We start from the raw sequence: 21,242 nt of genomic DNA, 5'->3' as shown, positions 1-21,242 counted from the left end.
AAATAACAGAAAATGGAATACTGTTGTGACGTGAGAAATTCAAATAATAAATTCCTACTCGGGTTCTTTTAGACAGCCTCTGAGTCACGGCATGGGGCAGGTGCCACCATTTGGTCGGTGAAGGGTGCTCTCAAACAGATATCAACACAAGTATACCGTCTACCCAGACAAAGTAGACTCTCCCGGTAATATATACCCTAGGCCTGTCTCCACGACATATATACTGTAATCGACGCCCTATTTACTAACGCCTAAAACCGCCGTCTGCTCTGCCTAGATGCTCAGAGTGAAATGAAGTTTCTAAACCTCGTGTTCCATTCCATTTGCCCATTCCACCTGGAAGCAATGCTTGCAATTAGGGGCATGTGTTTCAAATATTCATCCTTTGTAAGAGACCTTTTGTTTTTATTTAGCGCGCCTCGCCCCGTAACAATACGTTTCGGCATTTACTGTTGAATACGCTACAAAAACCTTGCATATTGTGCTAATTAGTCTATGACCAGTGGGAATAACCCTATACGTGTCATTTTAACCATCGCAACTGTAAATAAAAGAAAGTAATTAATCTCACAGTCCTTTATATCACATACCGAAATACATTAAACGTGAATATCATCGAGTTGGTCAAAGTATAACTTTGGATCTAAACGTTGGATGGCTTGTACAAACGGGGTTCTGGTAAAAAATAATTGAGTACATTGCGCATAACTATCTGCAGGGGCAACATACGATTCTGTTTATTATTTATCTCTAATTATTGGAATCAATTAGTTGTAGTAGTTGTTGTAATGATCGTGTATATGTTGTATATTTACTTTTGCTTAAACCCGTTGTTTCGCTGAGATTTACATACCAGCCGTAGGCAAAAGAAACCAGCCCGAGCACTACTAAATATACGTCGGGTTAGTAAATGCATGCTCAAAGGATTTAAGGCTAACCAATTCCATTTCTTGTAGTTATCAATAACTCTAAGCCATAGAAATGAAGGATATTATGCAGATGTTATTCTCGCCCTCTCTCTCTTCCAGATGGCACCATTGAAAGGACTTGAACATCCAACAGAAGAAAAACAAGTCAATGACGAAAACAAAGCAGGTATGTTGTTTCGAATTGATATAATATTATAATAACCATTGATTATACTTTGAGTAAATTTGACAGTAGTTTCATAAATATTAGATAAGCAGTTGAAAATCAGATGATTTACTTGCGATATTCGTTGCACAAACGTCTCAATTTGATGAAATGACGACATTCGTTACTAGAACTCGGGAGCATGATCACATTACCCCTACCATGATTGACCTCCACTGGCTTCCGATACGAGAATGAATCATCTACAAGCTACTTCTGATGGTGTTCAAATGTATGCACAATGTAGGACCAAGCTACCTCACCAACTTGTTTCAGCTCCGAAAATCATCCACACGCTCACTTCGCTCTAATTCATCACTGATGTTACTCATTCCTAGAGTAAAAACACAGACTTATGGCTTGAGAACGTTCGCATCCAGTGTACCGTGCATGTGATACTCAATACCAGAACATGTAAAAATATGCAATACTGTAAACAGTTTCAAATCAGCACTAAAAACGTATCTCTTCATAAATGCCGATATGTTATAATTGCTACGATTTTGTTAAGCGCTACGAGAATTATATCCTAGTTTGTTTGGCGCTATATAAAAATTATGTATTATTATTATTAACATTATTATTTTTCCAACTGTTCTCTTACATGTGCTTCTCCATGCACTGTGCATTATGCATATATATGTGTTCAAACAGCCGATTCACAAATAGATTACAGTCGCTACTGTACATCTTTAAACTTTGTACCACAGTATTAATTGGATTGTGCTGACAAATATGATAAATCTGTTGCATTTTATTTATTTATTTCAACTTTATTTTAAGAGGGTAGCTCGTTTAGCAATAGCTAATCTTCCACGAGGCCATCTGATAAGACATATAATGATATTAAAAGTATGACAATTTAAGAAGTCATAAATACATTAATAATGCTTAATAAAAAAGTTTAAAAAAAAAAAAAGTTTTTAAAAAGACATATAATAAAAAGTAGTTTTTAAAAAGACAAATAATAATACAAAAAGTATGAAGATTTAAGATATCGTAAATACATTAATAATGCATAATAAAATACTTTTTTTAAATATTTAAGAAACGTGTACAGAGTAAAGAAACTTAAGAAATTTGGTAAAAATAAAAGTGAAATAGGCCTAAACAATATGCATGTGCTATTCGGTTTACAGTGAAAACTGGTAAATATGTTTAATTTAAAACAAAATGCATCAGGCTGGATTTGTTGGGATTACAAATAGTATCATTGTACTCATAATAACGCATGCTACTGATTTATAGCGCGACCCAGTGTTTATTTTTATACGAAATGTTTACGCTTTTACAATAGTCACAGTGTTATCTGTGTATATCGGGTAATACTTAGCTGGTCGCGAAACAGAAGTCCATGAATCGGAGATTAAAAACAAACATCTGTTTGCTAATACACATCTTTTTATATTCTTATATTTATATACACACACACATATATATATATATATATATATATATATATATATATATATATATATATATATATATATATATATATATATATATATATATAAATATATATATATATAGTTATAATGTCACATTTGAAAGTGTTATGAGCCAATTATGATTAATGCCATAACGTGAAATTATTTCTCTGGGTTTCAGATGCAATAGTTCAGTTTATCAAGGATTTAAAGTCTACGTACAAGAGCATGTGTGGCAAAATATACCCTAGCCCTTATGGGAGTGAGGATTAAAGTAATGTGGATAAAGTTTTCGATGATGTTAGTATCAAGTTACATAAAAATGGTGACGAAGTTGATCTTGGCAACGTCCTAGCTTCACCTGGGAACCTTCGGCTAACTTCGTACCATGATATATTAAAGCCAAGTGTGATCAATTCAAAAGATCCAGGCCACGGTAAATCGACACTCTTTCTTAAAGCCGCCGCCGACTGGCAACCTCTCAGTAAAGATTTATCCCCTTTGAACGATGTGCAGGTATTCATATTACTGCAACTGAGACGTGTGGCTGGGATGACTTCAATATATCAAACGATTAGAGAATTGCTTCTTCCGAAAAACAAACGAGGTTTACATACCAATAACAAAATTGAGAATATCTTAAATTTGGCATCGAGCAGAGTGATATTTTTGGAAGGACTTGATGAAATTGCTGACTCAAAGTTGAATTCTGATATAAGTGATATCATAAAAGGTGAAATGTTCCCTGAAGTAAGAGTCATCATTTCAACAAGGCTTTCATGCACGTCTGATGGATTGGACGCAAAAGCTGTTATGCTTCGTCTCACCGGATGTGACGAGGAATCACGTGGCCGTTATATTTACAAATTTGTCCATGGAGAGGAAGATAATTCAGGCATTCATGCCTTATAGCGCCGTCTAAGCTAAAGGCGGACGTTCTCTAAAGTGACAAAACAAAATAACTAGGCCTATATATTTCTCAAGACTCAACTTCATGATATCTGCGAGACTTATGATAGGATACATTTGAAACATCCATACAATAAACTAATATGACAATATAAGTTAATGAAGTAACCGGTAAACCATGAAGAGTTTTAATACGTTATGCTAACAGAAACGTTTAAAACTTTCTTCTCATTTATTTCGATCTTTTGTCAATTTTGGGATTACGTATCTCCAACAGATCTTAACGTTGGAAAACTGGACCTCGGTTCAAAGGAATCTTTCACTTCTGACGTGAGTAAATTGTAATATTTAGCCAGATACAAATGCTATACAGCTTATCTATATTACATTATTGAAAACATTAAGCTGCATGTGCTAGACTAAGTCCATACTTCGACAACTTATGATACTATTTCAAAGTTTGTTAGCCAGTACTGATGCAACGAGAAGTGTTTGTAATTGGACATTATATTAATAATAATGGTTGGTAGTGATTATACAACTCCAAATAAGGAAATCACGGGCTTTATCCTTATACCCTTTCATATAATCGAAAACAATATCTCACACACAAACTTTTTCAATATTTTTCGTCGGTTTAAAGTTTTGTAATGTGATACATCGTCAATTTGGATTGCATGAAACATCTTGTCTGTAAAAATGTAGATAAAGATGTGTTTTGTGTTTGTAACTATATGAATACAACAAATACCGATATTAACAAATATTGCTCTTGACTGCGCAAGATTGTCTAATAATTTCAAAAACGTGTTTGCCTCAAGATTGCCATTTTGGGACTAAAATCATTTAGCTCGGCGGACCAACATAACATAACCCTGGAAAATGGAAAACGTGTGCCTGTATCGTCAACCTTAGAGGAAATACAAATAAAAACGAACAATGGAAAAGAATTTACTCAGGACCAAGTCATAGGACTATTGTCGTTTGCGCAACAATGCCAACGGCTGCGGAAATTGTCGTAAGTAATCGTATACCACTTACTGTTATGTTTCTATTTACGTTAACTTAGTGAACGATAAATGACCAACCAGCAAACTGTGGAACTGTGTCCATGAGTACAACGTTTAGCTGGATGATTGATGTATACATACTGTAACGTGATAGTGTTGTTGTTGATTAGAATAAAGTTAAAGGGATTGTACTTCATGTGTAGTATTTTACTATTGTGTAGTGTGAACACCAGAATAAGACATTAAAGCAAAAACTGATTCGTTCTCTCTGAGAACAGGCGAGTACAGTTAATAAATAATTATGCAGAGAAGCTCGGAACGCGATAATTCTTAATTACGGATGCATCCTAACTTTACAATATAGTTACTTAATAAATGGTGGATAACATGAACACGACTCAATCATATAACGCATTCACCACCCACAAATCACGTTTTATTTTACAGATTCATTGATTGTTTGTTACCTCTGTCTCTTCTCGTCGGTTCTCTTTCTCCTATTACGAAGTTACGTGATATTCAAGGTGAGAAAATAGAAACAACTCAATGAGTTACTCGTCAAAGCAATTTGTGATCCTTTGTGGAATACTCAAACGGGTTATATCAATATACTATTAAAGTCAACGAAGAATATCAACATTTGATGATACATTTACTTTGTAATTATGTATACCATTTTGTTTGTTAACGTACTTGATATATAAACAAAAACGTTACATAATTTTTCTTTCCAGTTTCATGGACACCGACTGAACATGGTTTCCAGTTAGATTCTTCCAGAGGTAAATGGGTGTCGAACTCCAAGGAAGCCACAACACTTGAAGTAAGTCGTTTACCACTCTCTTGAGTGCAACTGTCCGTAAAGTACGTTTTTCATTAGTTAAGCGAGAAATATTTAAACCCTGATAAATCCATGACAGATCATCCAATTAATATCCACCTTGTCAGACGGTACAATAGCACATCGGAAGTTGTGCGGAATTCATCAGTGAAGTATATGATTGTCATGAAAATAGCCAAAATAAAACATACAAAATAATATACTAAATGAATTTGATTTCGATTACAAAAAGCATGTTTGTTGGAAAGACACAGAAACATAAAATGCCGTAACTGACATATAAAGTAACCACACTGAAGACGTGTACACGTGCGTACGGTTTCAGCAATCGCACGCTTGTCAAAATCGGAAGCTTTCCTACCCACTAGAACATTTAAACAATGCTACCTGCATAATTTAAAAAAAATATGGATGATTACCAACATTTTCTATGAATTATGATAATTTGAAAAGCTCCCTCCCACTTTGGATATTTTTTGTACATAAAACGGGGACGGGAAAATTATTGGCACGTTAAAAAATCACATCGTTTTTTCACATGTGATGCTGGATACCAGTCCCGGCGACAGAGAGGGGTCATAGGCCGTTTTCTCAAACCAAGTCCTCCCCTCCCACAGTCCGCTGCGGTAAAGCAAGACTGAGGCGTTCTCCGTTACGTCCCCCTTTCTCCTTCTGTTGGTAACATTAGGTGAACAAACTACTGAACCGGGGTAAGGAGAGAATCACTAGAAATTGGAATCTAACGAATGCATATCTGTGGTAGGTTAAGATAGGGTAACGCCGCCAACGTTCTTGTGTGGAACTCCCTGTCCCGGAACCAACCGAAGTGCCGGGGAAGGTAATGAGAGGGGGTGGTACGAACAAGACTCAAAACCGGACAGCAGACATTGAAAGCGCAAGGTTTAATAGACATGTAAGTCTCAACTCGTTTTTTACACTATATAACAAACTGTACATATAAAACACACCGCCGCCCATAGGCGGTTACCATCCACGACTGTAGCAGCCCAATCATCGCGCAGCGCAGGGGTCGGGCACTGCATAGGTTTCGGGTAGTGCACAGGTCTCGGGCAGCGCAGGTGTTGGGCAATGCGCAGGCGTCGGGCAATCCGCAGGTGCCGGGCTGCGGATGGCTAATTCGCAGGCGCAGGGCAGCAAAGGCGTTGGGCAGCTAAGCCCACTAATCCCTTCCAATCCCCAACATTAGCACTGTTTGATCTGCTTCCCGTTAGCCCTTCCAAATATGTAACGATATTTGCTGAACATGTTACCTTCATTAAGTATGATTGAATGATTGAAAATTATCATTTTTTTTTTAAAACATAACATCTCCACCTGCATCATAAAAGATATAATATGCACCTGTGTACATCTACCAACATGTACTATTATGATTTTTTGTTTCTTTTATGTTTGACATACATACGTCTGTAGCCACTAGGAGAATCGGTACAAGTATCTCGACCTTCTTCAAGTGTATGTTATGCCACACGCACACGAAGTCGTATTCAAACTTGTAAAATGATAAAAATAACAGCAAATCTAAGCAATGTATACAAAACATCATTTTTGAAAGGAAGAGGCGACACCTCTCCCGTCAGACTTTACCGTAAAACAATTATTACCATAATTAATTGTCCCTCCTCCTGCCCATGTCTCCCCTACAGCTCTGAAACTTCAATAAGTTACAGAGGGTATAGAGCATATGTGGTGCAAATAACAGTCATATAAACACAATCTTAAATTTAAAATAAGTTCCGTGACTAGTGGTAGCACCAGTGTGAATATCATCCCCCTAAACAAAAGTTTTCTCAAGGAAAGGTTATCTTCCTCCCCTTGGACTCCTAACTAGAAAGGACATCGCACCCCCCCCCCGACCCTTGCTTAAAATCAATTCGGTATCATAGAGCAGAGTCTACAAGACAAAAGTCAAAGTGCTTATTTAATTTAAGTTTCACTCGATCATACAATATTTGCGGGATTATCAGTTCCTCCACACAGCGTTCATCTACCGTTCATATAATGTGAAATTGTGATACTCAATGAAGTAATTTTGAAATATTATAATTTGAAGATCGTTCTATATTATTCATTTCAAGACACTTCTATTTCATTTTCAGACTAAGGGTCAAAACAGTTTACGATGTCTGTGTTCGAGTAGTGTTGATCTAAGGGAAACTGGAAGTAAACAACTCCAGATGTCTACGATATTGCTCCTTCAAATTGCATCAAGTCACAACGTAAGTCACTTATAATTTAACACAGCCATACCAATATTCAAGTTTATTAGATCATTGCAATTATTTAGATGATTTATCAATTAAACTTTTTGTCACTTTAAATGAAAACATAAAACACTAACCATTCTTATAACGATACTTTGCAGTACCACGTGTCCATTATAAGCAACGAATATTAAACTTTATCTAAGGCTACAAATCTGACCGAGATAATTAAACATACACACTAATATGACAAAGTGACGTCATCATTTGCCTAAGAAATATTAGCATTAAACTAAGGGATGACAATTTCCTTAATGTATGTTAGACAATGAAACAAACACGATAGGACCGATCATTTATCTCCAACGTTTCCAAAGTATCATTAATTAGAAAAAGAGTTGGAACCCTGCAGACTGAAAGGCAATATAAATATATCATCAAGGTAATCGTTCCTATATCTCAAGTCTTGACTCAACACCCTCGTCCCCTGTAACATTTGTTTAGGAAGTGCGCCCTCTATTCTGCACGACCAGTCGATATATTCCAATATTTGAATATGCCTGTTTACGAAAGTGCCATATTCCTTCTTTATTTCTAGATTAAAAAGGAAATTTAATTAGTTTGTCTAACTATTATTGGATAATTCAATGATTTTGAGGAAGTTCCATGTAATTTGGTACGTTGAAGGAACGTTTGAAGAAGAATATCAAAAGCCTAATCAATTTAAAACATTTTGAAGGGTCCTTTCACGAGTACACTCAAACAACAAAACACCTGTTTTCAAAATGCAAACGACGCCGCACAGTGAACGTTGATCATATGCGCACGTAGACGTTCGTATAGATTCCCGCAGGACGGGTCACGTAAAAGAATATTTATCGTTATACTGCATGACAGCTTATGGACTTACATCGCGTATGGTTTGCTGCTGTTATTATATTGACTTACGGTAATTATAGGCCTATTTAAAGTCAACAATTATAGGCCTAGGCATGTTTGATATATTTTGACTTCTTTATGTAGAAAGGGTCGTTGGATAAATTTGAAGGGTAGGCCTATTACTTCTTTTTGTAACCTTGTCTGTTTGAAATGACTCTGTTTTAGCCGACCATAGTACTAGGCTAGTCCTAATACTAAGGCTTCGTTTGTTCTTTTGGAAATTAGGAGCCAAAGAAGTTAAACAGATTTTGGAAACGTCATAGCAGAGTAGAATTTACATGAAACAGTTAGAGGATAAACCAGAAGATAGATCTACAAGATGAGCTTGTTTGATCGCACAAGAAGTATTTATAAACGCTGTACTTAAAACATACATTCAGTCATCGGTTGGTAAACTTATTTCAATGTGTTCAAGTTAGACAACGTCTGGCCTACATAGCCGAACAAAATACTAGCTATTGTCGAGCTCATCAAAGTAATTAATCTTTTTTATTTCTGTTTGATTTTAGACCGTTACATATGTAGTAGCAGGCCAGTCATCGCTATTTAAATATGTTAACAAAAATATAGTTACAACAAATAACTTTAGCTTTCCAAGGAAAATAAGAAAATGCAACAAGTTTGTGATCTAGGGCCTAGGCTAATACATTTCACACGCGAACGTCCTAATCACGTTACATGATACTAGTTATAATATACCGGACAGTGTCAATAGTCCGGGTTACAGTTTTGATGACAATTGTTTCGCTATCAACTTGCTGGTCGTTGGAAATATAACGTTAGAATTTAACCGTTAGCTACCGGTAATATAAGATTCTTGTTCCCCGGGAAAAGTAGTAGCTTAGAAATGATAGGTCTAGGCTAGGCAGGGTTTTTTTTTGGGGGGGGGGTTGGGGATTCAGTTATTGTTTCCAACTTTATTCTAAATAAATTATATAGGGTTGGGGCTAAAATCTTATCAAAAAAACAAAAAGGGTAATGTTGGTAGCAGTAAGACTGGATGTTTCTAACCGATCTTGGCTTACAGTTACAGTGGGTCAAATGTGAGAGATAACAAGATTACAGGAAAACGGTATCAAAATTGGAAAAAAAAATTGAATGGGAAAGTTTAACTCAAAATGAAGTCTATGAAATAAATTTATAATATTATATAACGGCGGCTTCGTTTGTAGGCCAACTGGTTTCGTTATTTTTAACCGGGCCGGCAATCGGCCTTATGGTTTCATCTTTATTATTATGAAATTGATTGGAAGTAGGATATAGGCCTATACGATCAACACGAGATGTGCTGTATCTCCCGGGAAGGAAACTCCTTTGTAGTGGGCCACTCACGGCAGGAACGTTGTCTAATCTCCGATAGTGTGGCTGTAGAATTTAATTAACGCACTGAATGATATGAATAAAACAATAGCATAGATTATGAAAACTACATAACTAGTTAATGTATGTGCTAAATATAATATCAGAGACCAAATATAAATATTTATGATATTGCTTTTTACTTTGATCTGAATTTCGTCAGCTTAACGAATTTGACTTTTAATAACATCATCATTATTATCAGGTTTTTGTTTATTGGTACGTTTGGCAAGCAACTTTGAACAAGTCACCACTCTTCTTGTTTTTTTTCTTTTTTTAAATAATTTCAATGAATTAAAGTTTCTAATATTATCAAAAACGAAAAATAAGAAACCACAGAAAATTCTGTGTTAAAATTAATGATTAATTTTATAGCTTTTTATGCATTGTTGTGTTCTATTACATATACGTTGGATAATCGTCATGTGTATTAATCCATCATGGATGAACTATAAGATAAGTTAACTGTGATATTTCTTTCTTGTTCTTCAGATTCCAATATCTCATCTTAAACTAGTTTGGTCCTTCAGTGGATTTGACGGTGAAGATATCAGACTTGAGTCCGGTCTTAGTTTATCAAGCCTATCATCAGTAGAGAAGATATCCATTAATCAAAAAGGAAAGGGAAACACACTTAGCGAAGAAGAAGTGATCGGATTAATAAACTATGGAATAAAGTCACCAAGATTCAAGCAACTACGGTAAGGGAACAACATCATGACAGGCTTTGGCTGATAATATATGGTTTTGACGACGGGGGAGGGGTAGTCATAGGGTGTGCGTATGGGGTATACAGGAGAGGTGAAGGTAATGGTATTGTGTAGTGTACAACACATCTTTAGGCTTTTCCACACGTTAGATTGTAACTAGGTGAGTTGGTGGGGGGGGGGGGGTGTTATTTCAGTATAATAGGAACAACAAATAACCTTAGAACTAAAAGAAATGAAACTACAAGAAACATTTAAAATGATAAAATATTTCTTTAAAACTGAAACGAAAGATGGGAAGTATTTCAAGTGTATGGAAACAAAAACTTCTATTGTTTATTTTCAGATACTTTCATTTGTTATAAAATGAAGAATATTTGCAAGAGTTATGCAAATTTTATTAAGAAATAGAAATAGTTAAACATATCAAATAACCAAATGTTAATGGGAGGTCGTAAGGAGGGGTGGTGGAATGGTTGTCTGGCCATCATAACTATGGCTGATACTTATAACTTGTCAACAGCTCTTTTACCAAAATAAAGGAAAAAACAAATTCATTGACCTCTATGTTCTTTTATTACAAATATGACATCACATATTCATTTAATTTATAAATATTAAATATGTACTTTCCCTGCTTTCTTAATCTTTGAAGGCTTCATAACTGTAAACTGCCGTCATCGATCAAGCCAGATATCATACCAGAAGAATCAAAATCAAGGAATATTAAAGGTATTATTTTTACATAAGAATCATTGATCAAGTAGATTGCTTTTATTGCAACGTTTTACATATTTCTGACATGAGAGGGAAGTCTTCATGAGGAGGGTGTGTTTGTGGGGGTGGGGGGTTGTATCATGAGATATTTGTTAGCAAGACTGAATCTAAAACGGTGATCTAGAGGTAGTGCTTGCATATAACAAACAGACTAGTGCTGTATAGGGATAGGATTTAAGGGGGGGGGACTTCTTAAACATGTGTTTTCCTTTGTAGTTCCTTGAGCTGACTATAGCCAGTTTTATATCAGGTCCCCATATATATTAAATTGAAATCTAAAAGATTTTAGTGAGTTTATAATTATTTAATATATTATTGTTACCCTATAAAATAATGACCGGGAAGTATGCCAGAAGTATAAGATAACAAAGAAAATACAATTATTGGTTGGATTACTAGTGACTGTTAATATCTAGTACTTTATTACTAATTAATTAATAGAGAGATCATTCCAATGGTTCAGTTTACTGATATTCGACCCCTCTAGGGCATGTACATTTCATCTGACTGTAAACATTATAAGTATGTCAAACAAATTGATATTGAATCTTATGTATTGTATAAAATATGTCATTTATTACTAAGATAATTTATTGATTATATTATGTTATATTTACAGTCATATCATCAAGTGAATCCAGTTATCTGGATTTAAAATCCGGTCAATGGAGGAAGGTTTGTAATATGTTATATTTTTATGTACATTATAATCATTTATAATGTTGTTTGCTTTCACATTTCCCTGTGATACTGTTATTATTAGTAGCATGCATAACATTGAAGGGGTAGAGGGGTCGATCAATGTTCAAAACATAATGATAAAAAGCCAGCATCCTTGAGAGTTCTAAACAAATATTGTCTCCCGGTATGGAATATTCCGGTGACAGACGATATGATTCTTACAGGAAAAGAAAACAATATTCCACATTCCTAGTCCTTAATATCTTGCTCTTACCTATAGATACATTTATTTGGATCTGATTAATTTCATTATTCCATTTCGATCGAAGTCATGTGAAGTCATCATGCCGGCTGTTTTTTTAAAATCCTTGTTTTGCTGTATTTTATCTTTAACCTGATTAAATTAGAAAAATCACGAGACTGTTAAATTGTTGAATTGAAGAGATTCTTCACAATGCATTTATTAGTAAATTTATAATTTTCATCAGTGGGAAATGTTTGTACTTTTTTTTTCCAACATAATTTAAGATAATGAGGTCAAATAATCTTACCTTTCTAGATGCATTCATTAAGTTTAACATATTTAAAAAATATATTCTTTAACCCATTTGTCACGGGTAAGGTAAAACTATTCGCTGGACAACGTAAATACTCGAGGCGGATGGCGTGTGTCTTTTCTATGAGTTTTATTTAGTCCTCGTAACCAGGGGCAAAAACCCTGAAACACAACCCAAAATGTACGCATTGTATAAACAAATATTTCACACAAATAAGACGTTACATCGGCAATATGAAACATATCAAACATGCATTGATCTTACTGTATGATCTCATGATTTTACACCTTATTAACACTTATCACCTATTTACAATATGCCCTCCCTATACAGACATTCGATACTAACAAACTTCACATAAATATATTTTATATGTGCTTTCCAATCTCTAACATATTCCGGCCTCGCTACACTCAAATAAGAAACAAGAATACGACTAACTAGTTGCGTTCCCCCTACTGCATAGTAAGGTTTGACTTAGTATACATAAGAAAATGAGACACTTACGGAATTCGGTCAGTTTCCGGCTTTTACACGTTTCGGTACGTCCTTTACGATATATGACAAGATATATATATATATATTGCTACGAATTCACCAGCGGGGAACTGAAGTTGCCCCTACATATACTATATTAGAATAGTGAAGTACTGCGGGCTATAACGTCGCCCAACGGACATCGTGTCCAACTGCAACAAGTAACTGCTCTGGTGCACCCAGCACCCTTGCACCAAGTATACTATCCCAAACACGAATACCACGCCCTGACCTGCTTACCCGGCCTATTCATACCGACCCATTACCTGCATTTTATGCAAATTAATCTAAACAAAGACTTGCACAAATTCCATTGATGCCCGTCGAGCAATCGGTGAATTAAACAAAGCATATACTAGAATGTCGTATGTTACTAATTTGAACTTCGTGAGCAACACAGACAACAAATGAATATTCATGAGTAAATTTATACAGCTGCACGATAGTCGTTAGACTTGCGTCAAGCATACTCGTGACACATCCCCCTTCTTAAGATAATTTACGAGAGAACATACAGAGTATAAAACTTCCTTTTCTTTACACAGAATTAACTTATATACAAAACGAGCTCAATACTCTATAACCAGCGAGTTACACACAGAACATTTAACATATACTTCTCAAGCTGGGCAACGACTTAAAAAGTCCGCTCCATAGTTCTCTGAACCTTTGATTGCCTTAATTACAAATCTGAATGGCTGAATACATAAGGCCCATCTAAGCACTCTGCTGTTCTTTATCTTGGCCTTATTTATGTACACCAACGGATGGTGGTCCGTTTCCAACAAAAATTCAACCCCGTACAAGTAAATCTGAAACTTTTCCATGGCCCAAACAACAGCTAGACATTCTTTCTCGATGGTAGCATATTTAACTTCTCGAGGCTGCAACTTTCTACTGGCGAAACATATTGGGTACTTTACACCATCCTCTTCCTGCATGAGTACTGACCCAACCCCTACATCCGAAGCGTCACATCTAAGAATGAATGGTTTCGACATATCGGGTAGGTGCAAGATTGGTGCGGAAGCTAGCCTCGATTTTAACGTGTCAAATGCAGCACCCTGAGAAGAACCCCATTTAACCCTGTTTGGATTAGAACCTCGCGTGAGATCAGTTAAGGGAGCTGAAATAGCCGCGAAGTTTGGTATAAACCGACTATAATAGCCAACAAGTCCCATAAATGATCTCACTTCCTTTTTTGTAGTAGGTATCGACGCATTTAAAACCTTCTGCACCTTGTCGGGCTGAGGGCTCAAGATCCCTTCCCCAACCACGTAACCTAAAAATTCTAACGATGAATAACCAACAAAACACTTTGTTGGTCGCGCTGTAAGTCCGGCGCTCCTAAGACGCTTAAGCACTGTTGCCATCAGTTCTACATGACTATCCCAATCTGTGGAGAACATTAATATATCGTCGATGTAGTTAACAGTGTTTTGCAACCCATCTAGCAGCCTGCGCATCATACGCGTAAATACGGCAGAAGCGTTGACAACACCAAAAGGCATGACTTTGAATTGATACATTCCTTGATGCGTTACAAAAGCTAGTTTCTTTCTCTCTTCTACGGCAACCGGTATCTGCCAATAACCCTTTGATAGATCTATTTTTGTAAAATACTTCCCCTTAGATACCTTTGCCATCAAGTCCTCAACACTGGGAATAGGTTCGGGGTCAAATAAAGCAACCTTGTTAAGCTTTCTAAAGTCAACACAAAACCTGTTTGACCCGTCTTTTTTGCGAACCAACACTATTGGCGATGCGTACGGCGAATAAGACCTTTCAATAACATCAGTTTCTAACATGTACTCTATTTCTTCCTCTATAACCTTTTGCGTACTCAATGGAATTGGATACGGTCTACTTCTTACAACTTCATCCGTTACCAATGGCAACGTATACTCAAGTAAATTCGTACGACCAGGCGTATCGGTTAACACATCTCTGAATTCAGACAATACAAGCGAAACCTCTTTTGCTTTGTTTTCGCATAGCTCTGAATTCACATTGACATCTCTAAAACATTCTTTTGATTTAGAAGGAGGTAGTACTATGATAAACTTATCTGTTTCAGAATTATTTTCCTCAATGATTGCGCAAGATCCACTCTGCTCCTCTAACACACTCCCAGCTGACGCAATATCAACATTTCGATCGGATGTTCGAACAAAATATTTCTTTAGTAAGTTTGCGTGAAATGTTTTGAGTTTTCCCTCTTTGTTGACTCTATAGTCGTACTTGCCTACCTTTCCTACAATATGATAAGGCCCTTTCCACTGCATAGTTAGCTTGTTACTGTCTGTAGGTAACAAAATTAGAACTTGGTCATCGACATTGAATTTTCGATCACGTGCCCTTGCGTCATAATATTTCCTGTATCTACTAGACGATTTGGCCAGCTCGTTTTGAGCCAAATAACATGTTTCCTCAAGTCTTTCTTTCAAATCGATCACATACTGATAGGTAGTTTTAACTTCTTCCTCCTCTATTTCACCCGTCCACAAATCTTTCAAGATACCCATTGGCCCTCGGACCGTCCTCCCATACAACAATTCGAATGGAGAGAATCCTAGTGATTCTTGGGCGACCTCACGATAAGCAAACAGCAGGGCGGGTAAAAATCGATCCCAATCACGTGGTCTTTCAGCAGACATACGCCTTAACATTTTTTTTTAACGTACCGTTAAATTTCTCAACCAAGCCGTTGCAAATTGGATGGTAAGGTGTAGTGGTTAGTTGTTTGATCTGCAATACCCGACTAATCTCCCTCATGAGATCGGAAGTAAACTGACTTCCCATGTCGGTCAGAATTTCTTTGGGAAACCCCACCCTAGTAAATATCTCGAGTAGAGCTTCGGCTACACGCTCTGTTTCAATACTAGGCAGAGCAACTGCCTCTGGGAACCTCGTAGCATAATCTACTAAAGTCAATACATATCTATTCCCTCGATCTGACACTGGAGCTAACGGACCCACTAAATCGATAGCTACCCTATGAAACGGAGTGTCTATAAGTGGCATGCGTCCTAACGGTACTTTGGAGATTCTACCCTTCGAAACCGTTCTCTGGCATATATCACAAGACACACAAAATATTTTCACATCGTTTTGGATACCAGGCCAATAGAAATTGCTCGTGATCCTATCGTATGTTTTTTTGACACCTAGGTGACCAGACAATGGCGCTTCGTGGCCCACACTTAACACTTTGTTTCGAAACCTTTTAGGCATCACTACCTGACGAAATTCTTTGTCACCTCTTGACTTCGCCGACTTGAATTTACGAAACAATACATTATTTACTATCGTAAACCTAACCTCATTTCCACCTCTCGTCATTTTGACATTACCAGTCTTTGCTATGTCATACAATTTGGCAAAACTAGGCTCGTCTTTCTGAGCCTGTATCAATTCTTCTCTACTAATATCTAACTCCTCCGACTTTGCGGTTCTCAAAGGCTTGAGAGGTTTCTCCCTTTTTTGCTTTTGAGCTCGGGTCTCGACAGCACCACTTACAGAACCTAAATCCTTACCACTACTTTCAAATTGAGGGGGATTCCAATTCGGGTCTGGGTCCTGTGGATCTCTGACACCATTGATATTTCCCAGAATTAAATCATATAACGGACTTTCCATTACTAGAGCCTCCACTTCTCCCTGATAAAATGGCGTATCAACAGCAATAACAGCAACTGATACGTCACGTACTGTACCATCAAGAAGAACACAACGTTTGTTTGCACCTGTGAACTTTGAAGGGTCAACGAATTTCCTTCGAGCTACAACCGTAGTGCAACCTGTATCCCTTAATACCGACACCTTTGACGACCCAATGTAACCATCCCTCACAGGCATACATCCATAATGGGTTTCTACAGCACTTACTTTAGGCAGACCGTGTTTAACATTGTCCTCCCCTACCAGTAATTCGGAGTCGGTTTGACAAGCGGCCGCCCTTTCTTTTACCTCTGCCTTAGAGTCACTACCCTCTGACAAACCTGCACCCCTGCCATAGCTACGACCTTTTGAGGCATATGTACCCCTATGTTTCTTACAATCTCGAGAAACATGACCCACGTCGCTACAATTATAACATTTCTTGTTCTTATTCCACTCCTTGCCCTTATCTACCTGCTGTTCAAACTGTAAATTGTGGTTAGATTCTTGTTTTGAAGAACCCTTCTTGTCCCACTGTTTACCCCTGGCGTCGACATAACGATCAGCCCTATAAGCCATGTCTTTGACACTAACAGGTTGTCCCTCTTTAACAAATATACGAAGATCCTTAGGACACACACTATAAAATTGATCTTTAACCATGAAGTCTAGCATACCTACATAAGACTTAGTCGTATTGCTAAGGTCTACCCAGCGTTCCAAGTAACCTGTTAGTCTATCCACATATTGGATATAGTTTTCCCCTCCTTCAAGCTTTGAACCTCTAAACTTTCTACGAAAACCATCGGCATTCATATCATAAATACAAAGTAACGCTTTCTTAAGGATGTCATAATTCTTAGAATCATCATCGGACAATCTTGAATAAACATTAAGGGCTTTGCCCGTTAACAGGGCACTCAACAATATGGCCCATTCTGATCTTACTTTTCCTGCCGCGGTTGAGTACCTCTCGAACCTTTTTGAGGTATGAGTCAATATCGTCTGTTTTTTCGTTAAAACATGGTATCTCAGGCTTTTTGAACGGTGACATTTGCGGCGAGCCTACATCCGGTTTTCCTGAGGACCGCGTCTTCACGTTTTCCTCTGCAATTCTTAGTTCAATTTCTTTTAACTCCTTTTGATGTTCTCGCTCTCTCTGTCTTTCGTCCCTTGTCTGTGCATCCAGATTCTTTGCAAAATCAATTAGCGCCTGCCTTTTGAGGTCAAGGCTTTCTCCCATTTCGATATAATTTTGAAACTCTGCCATCTTAGGCAACTCTGTAGTGACGGGGGGCACGAAATTAACACATAAGATCAATGAAATGCGAACAATAATAATCACCTCTTTCATCCCAGAACGAGCTCCCAGAACAATTAGAGTAAAACTTGCTCACACCCAGTTCGTTCGTCGCTTTCTATTGTTGACGAGAATGACGAGAATGACGCAGACGTCGGACGGCTCGTTTGGCTCTGTTGAGGGCGCTCGCGGCCCGCAAAACGTCAGACGAAGTTTCTGATGCTTCGTGCTATTGGTGGCTCGACGATAAACGACCAGACGATTAGTTTCCCGGACAGGCCCCCAAATGTCACGGGTAAGGTAAAACTATTCGCTGGACAACGTAAATACTCGAGGCGGATGGCGTGTGTCTTTTCTGTGAGTTTTATTTACTCCTCGTAACCAGGGGCAAAAACCCTGAAACACAACGTAAAATGTACGCATTGTATAAACAAATATTTCACACAAATAAGACGTTACATCGGCAATATGAAACATATCAAACATGCATTGATCTTACTGTATGATCTCATGATTTTACACCTTATTAACACTTATCACCTATTTACAATATGCCCTCCCTATACAGACATTCGATACTAACAAACTTCACATAAATATATTTTATATGTGCTTTCCAATCTCTAACATATTCCGGCCTCGCTACACTCAAATAAGAAACAAGAATACGACTAACTAGTTGCGTTCCCCCTACTGCATAGTAAGGTTTGACTTAGTATACATAAGAAAATGAGACACTTACGGAATTCGGTCAGTTTCCGGCTTTTACACGTTTCGGTACGTCCTTTACGATATATGACAAGATATATATATATATATTGCTACGAATTCACCAGCGGGGAACTGAAGTTGCCCCTACATATACTATATTAGAATAGTGAAGTACTGCGGGCTATAACGTCGCCCAACGGACATCGTGTCCAACTGCAACAAGTAACTGCTCTGGTGCACCCAGCACCCTTGCACCAAGTATACTATCCCAAACACGAATACCACGCCCTGACCTGCTTACCCGGCCTATTCATACCGACCCATTACCTGCATTTTATGCAAATTAATCTAAACAAAGACTTGCACAAATTCCATTGATGCCCGTCGAGCAATCGGTGAATTAAACAAAGCATATACTAGAATGTCGTATGTTACTAATTTGAACTTCGTGAGCAACACAGACAACAAATGAATATTCATGAGTAAATTTATACAGCTGCACGATAGTCGTTAGACTTGCGTCAAGCATACTCGTGACACCATTCAACCTAGTTTGAGAGCTTCACAATGAAGGGAGGCAAACATACATATTCAAACAGGTAATATTTAACTAATTTTAAACTGTAGTTCAAATATCTGCTGATTTAATCATTTTATTAATCTACGCTTTTAACACCAAATTTCATTGTCTCCTTAATGCCTCAATTTACATTAATATCATTCTATTTAATAATTATTATTTATTTATTTCAATAGCCTGATGACACCCATACTATTACAGAGATGTGTTCAGATAGTTTGATCATCCACAGAGACACCAGTGAGTCTGTACAAAGGTCAGTCATAGAGCTCCTGGTGGAAGCATCCAATCATGACGTAAGTAAAACATAAAAAGATATATGGAATAAATACATCAATACAAGTTAAAAAAATTACATTCGTTTAATGTCTTAGTGAGGGGTTAGATCGCTTTAGTTATTAACTACTAAACTGTTTAATAACGAATAATGAAATACAAGTTAAAATTATTTACAACCGTCGAATGTCTTAATAAGAGATATTATCGCTTTGGTTAATAAATATTAAATTTTTAATTTAGAGCAAGGAAATACAGGTTTAAAATTGATATATATATATTTGTCAGCTCAAGATAAGACATAATCTTTAAAGGTCAAGTGACACGTAACAGATTTCCTTCAAACTTACACAAATTGAAAAGCTACATATCAAAACCCTATATTCCAAATTTGGAGTTGCACAATTGTTTCTTTGCTGTTTTAATTAAGTTAATAACCAAGCTAATTCCGTAAGATAATGACGTCACGGGGGGAACCGCCAATGTTACCAAAACTAAGTATGCCTAATATGCTAACCGAGATCAAAGCCGTAAACAATACGTCACGAACAGTAAACAAAATATCAGATGAGAATGGGTGCACAACAGTACAAGAAAGTTTCGTGTTCGTCAAACACTGTATACAGCGATAGCTTAGTACCAGTGCACTCAGCCAGCCTAGCTGCCTATAAGTAAAGATTGGCTTGGACCTTCGAGCGAATCTTATGTGTGCAGTACGCCCTTCACCAGTTAAAGTTTCGATTCCTATCGCCTATCCGCGCAACTTGGACTTGGAACACCAACAGCTCGCCATCTACAAGACAATGCCGTTCCTTCTCTAAATCTCAAGGAGGTATAGAAACAAGTAGACCGGTAGTTGCGAAGCTGGATCGGAAAAGAGTAAGTGTATTTTCTGGCCTAGGCCTACTACAACAAGGACTAACTTGGTATTATTACTAAATTACAGTAGGCTAATTCTTATAATTTCGTTCAGTTAGTTAGGCCCTAAATTAGGTACGGCGACGATAAAGTTAGGCGTAGACTAGGGCTATATTAACTTTTATCTGTGGTACATCATGAAAAATCCAGAATAACAAGCATCAGATGTTTACATGTCATTTTGCAGTATTACGGCCGAAAGGTCCCCATAAATAGGCTTTAATAGAGTGATGGATGGGGGGGGGGGGTGGGGGAGAAAATGTGGTAGAGAAGTGTAAGCTAGGGTAATACAAGGAAGAATGGAAAACTTTCATACATCTATAGAGTATTCTATAGCAGAAGTGAGTACAGGGGCCAAAATTTTAGAAACAGTACTCGTTGAAAGCAAAATAGCAATTAAAACTGCGCATCGGGCAGGCTGACTAGGGAATAATATACATTGTATGTTATCCATCATATCCGCCTGCCTGACGAGAGTGGTTGAGGAGGCTATACCTGATGGCTTCACTGGAAAATATAAAGGCTACATCTATAGTTACTGAGAGAAGGGAGATTACATTGTAGTTATACTATATGAAACCAAGCTGAAGTCATTTGCAATGCTCATGGTGTGAGTGGCCCATATTTTTGCAGCCACATAAAGCAGGAGGATATGCTCTCCTTCAGAAAAAATAAGTGAACCATCTAGGCAGCT

At 37.2% G+C, this 21,242-nt stretch overlaps 1 protein-coding gene across 1 annotated transcript in view; it reads left to right on the top strand.

The window, feature by feature from the left end:
* Nucleotides 1–21,242, top strand: part of LOC139982655 (uncharacterized) — an 81,139-nt gene that overhangs the window by 23,900 nt on the left and 35,997 nt on the right. The window contains exons 10-19 of the mRNA XM_071995665.1: nucleotides 1,029–1,095; nucleotides 3,748–3,800; nucleotides 4,292–4,488; nucleotides 4,928–5,004; nucleotides 5,215–5,303; nucleotides 7,442–7,561; nucleotides 10,337–10,545; nucleotides 11,207–11,283; nucleotides 11,948–12,003; nucleotides 19,531–19,650. Coding sequence (XP_071851766.1) covers nucleotides 1,029–1,095; nucleotides 3,748–3,800; nucleotides 4,292–4,488; nucleotides 4,928–5,004; nucleotides 5,215–5,303; nucleotides 7,442–7,561; nucleotides 10,337–10,545; nucleotides 11,207–11,283; nucleotides 11,948–12,003; nucleotides 19,531–19,650 — 1,065 coding nt within the window. The remainder of the gene's footprint in view (nucleotides 1–1,028; nucleotides 1,096–3,747; nucleotides 3,801–4,291; nucleotides 4,489–4,927; nucleotides 5,005–5,214; nucleotides 5,304–7,441; nucleotides 7,562–10,336; nucleotides 10,546–11,206; nucleotides 11,284–11,947; nucleotides 12,004–19,530; nucleotides 19,651–21,242) is intronic.

This window comes from Apostichopus japonicus, chromosome 16, assembly GCF_037975245.1.
Source record: "Apostichopus japonicus isolate 1M-3 chromosome 16, ASM3797524v1, whole genome shotgun sequence".
Taxonomy (NCBI): domain Eukaryota; kingdom Metazoa; phylum Echinodermata; class Holothuroidea; order Aspidochirotida; family Stichopodidae; genus Apostichopus; species Apostichopus japonicus.
This window is presented reverse-complemented; position numbering and strand designations above follow the sequence as displayed.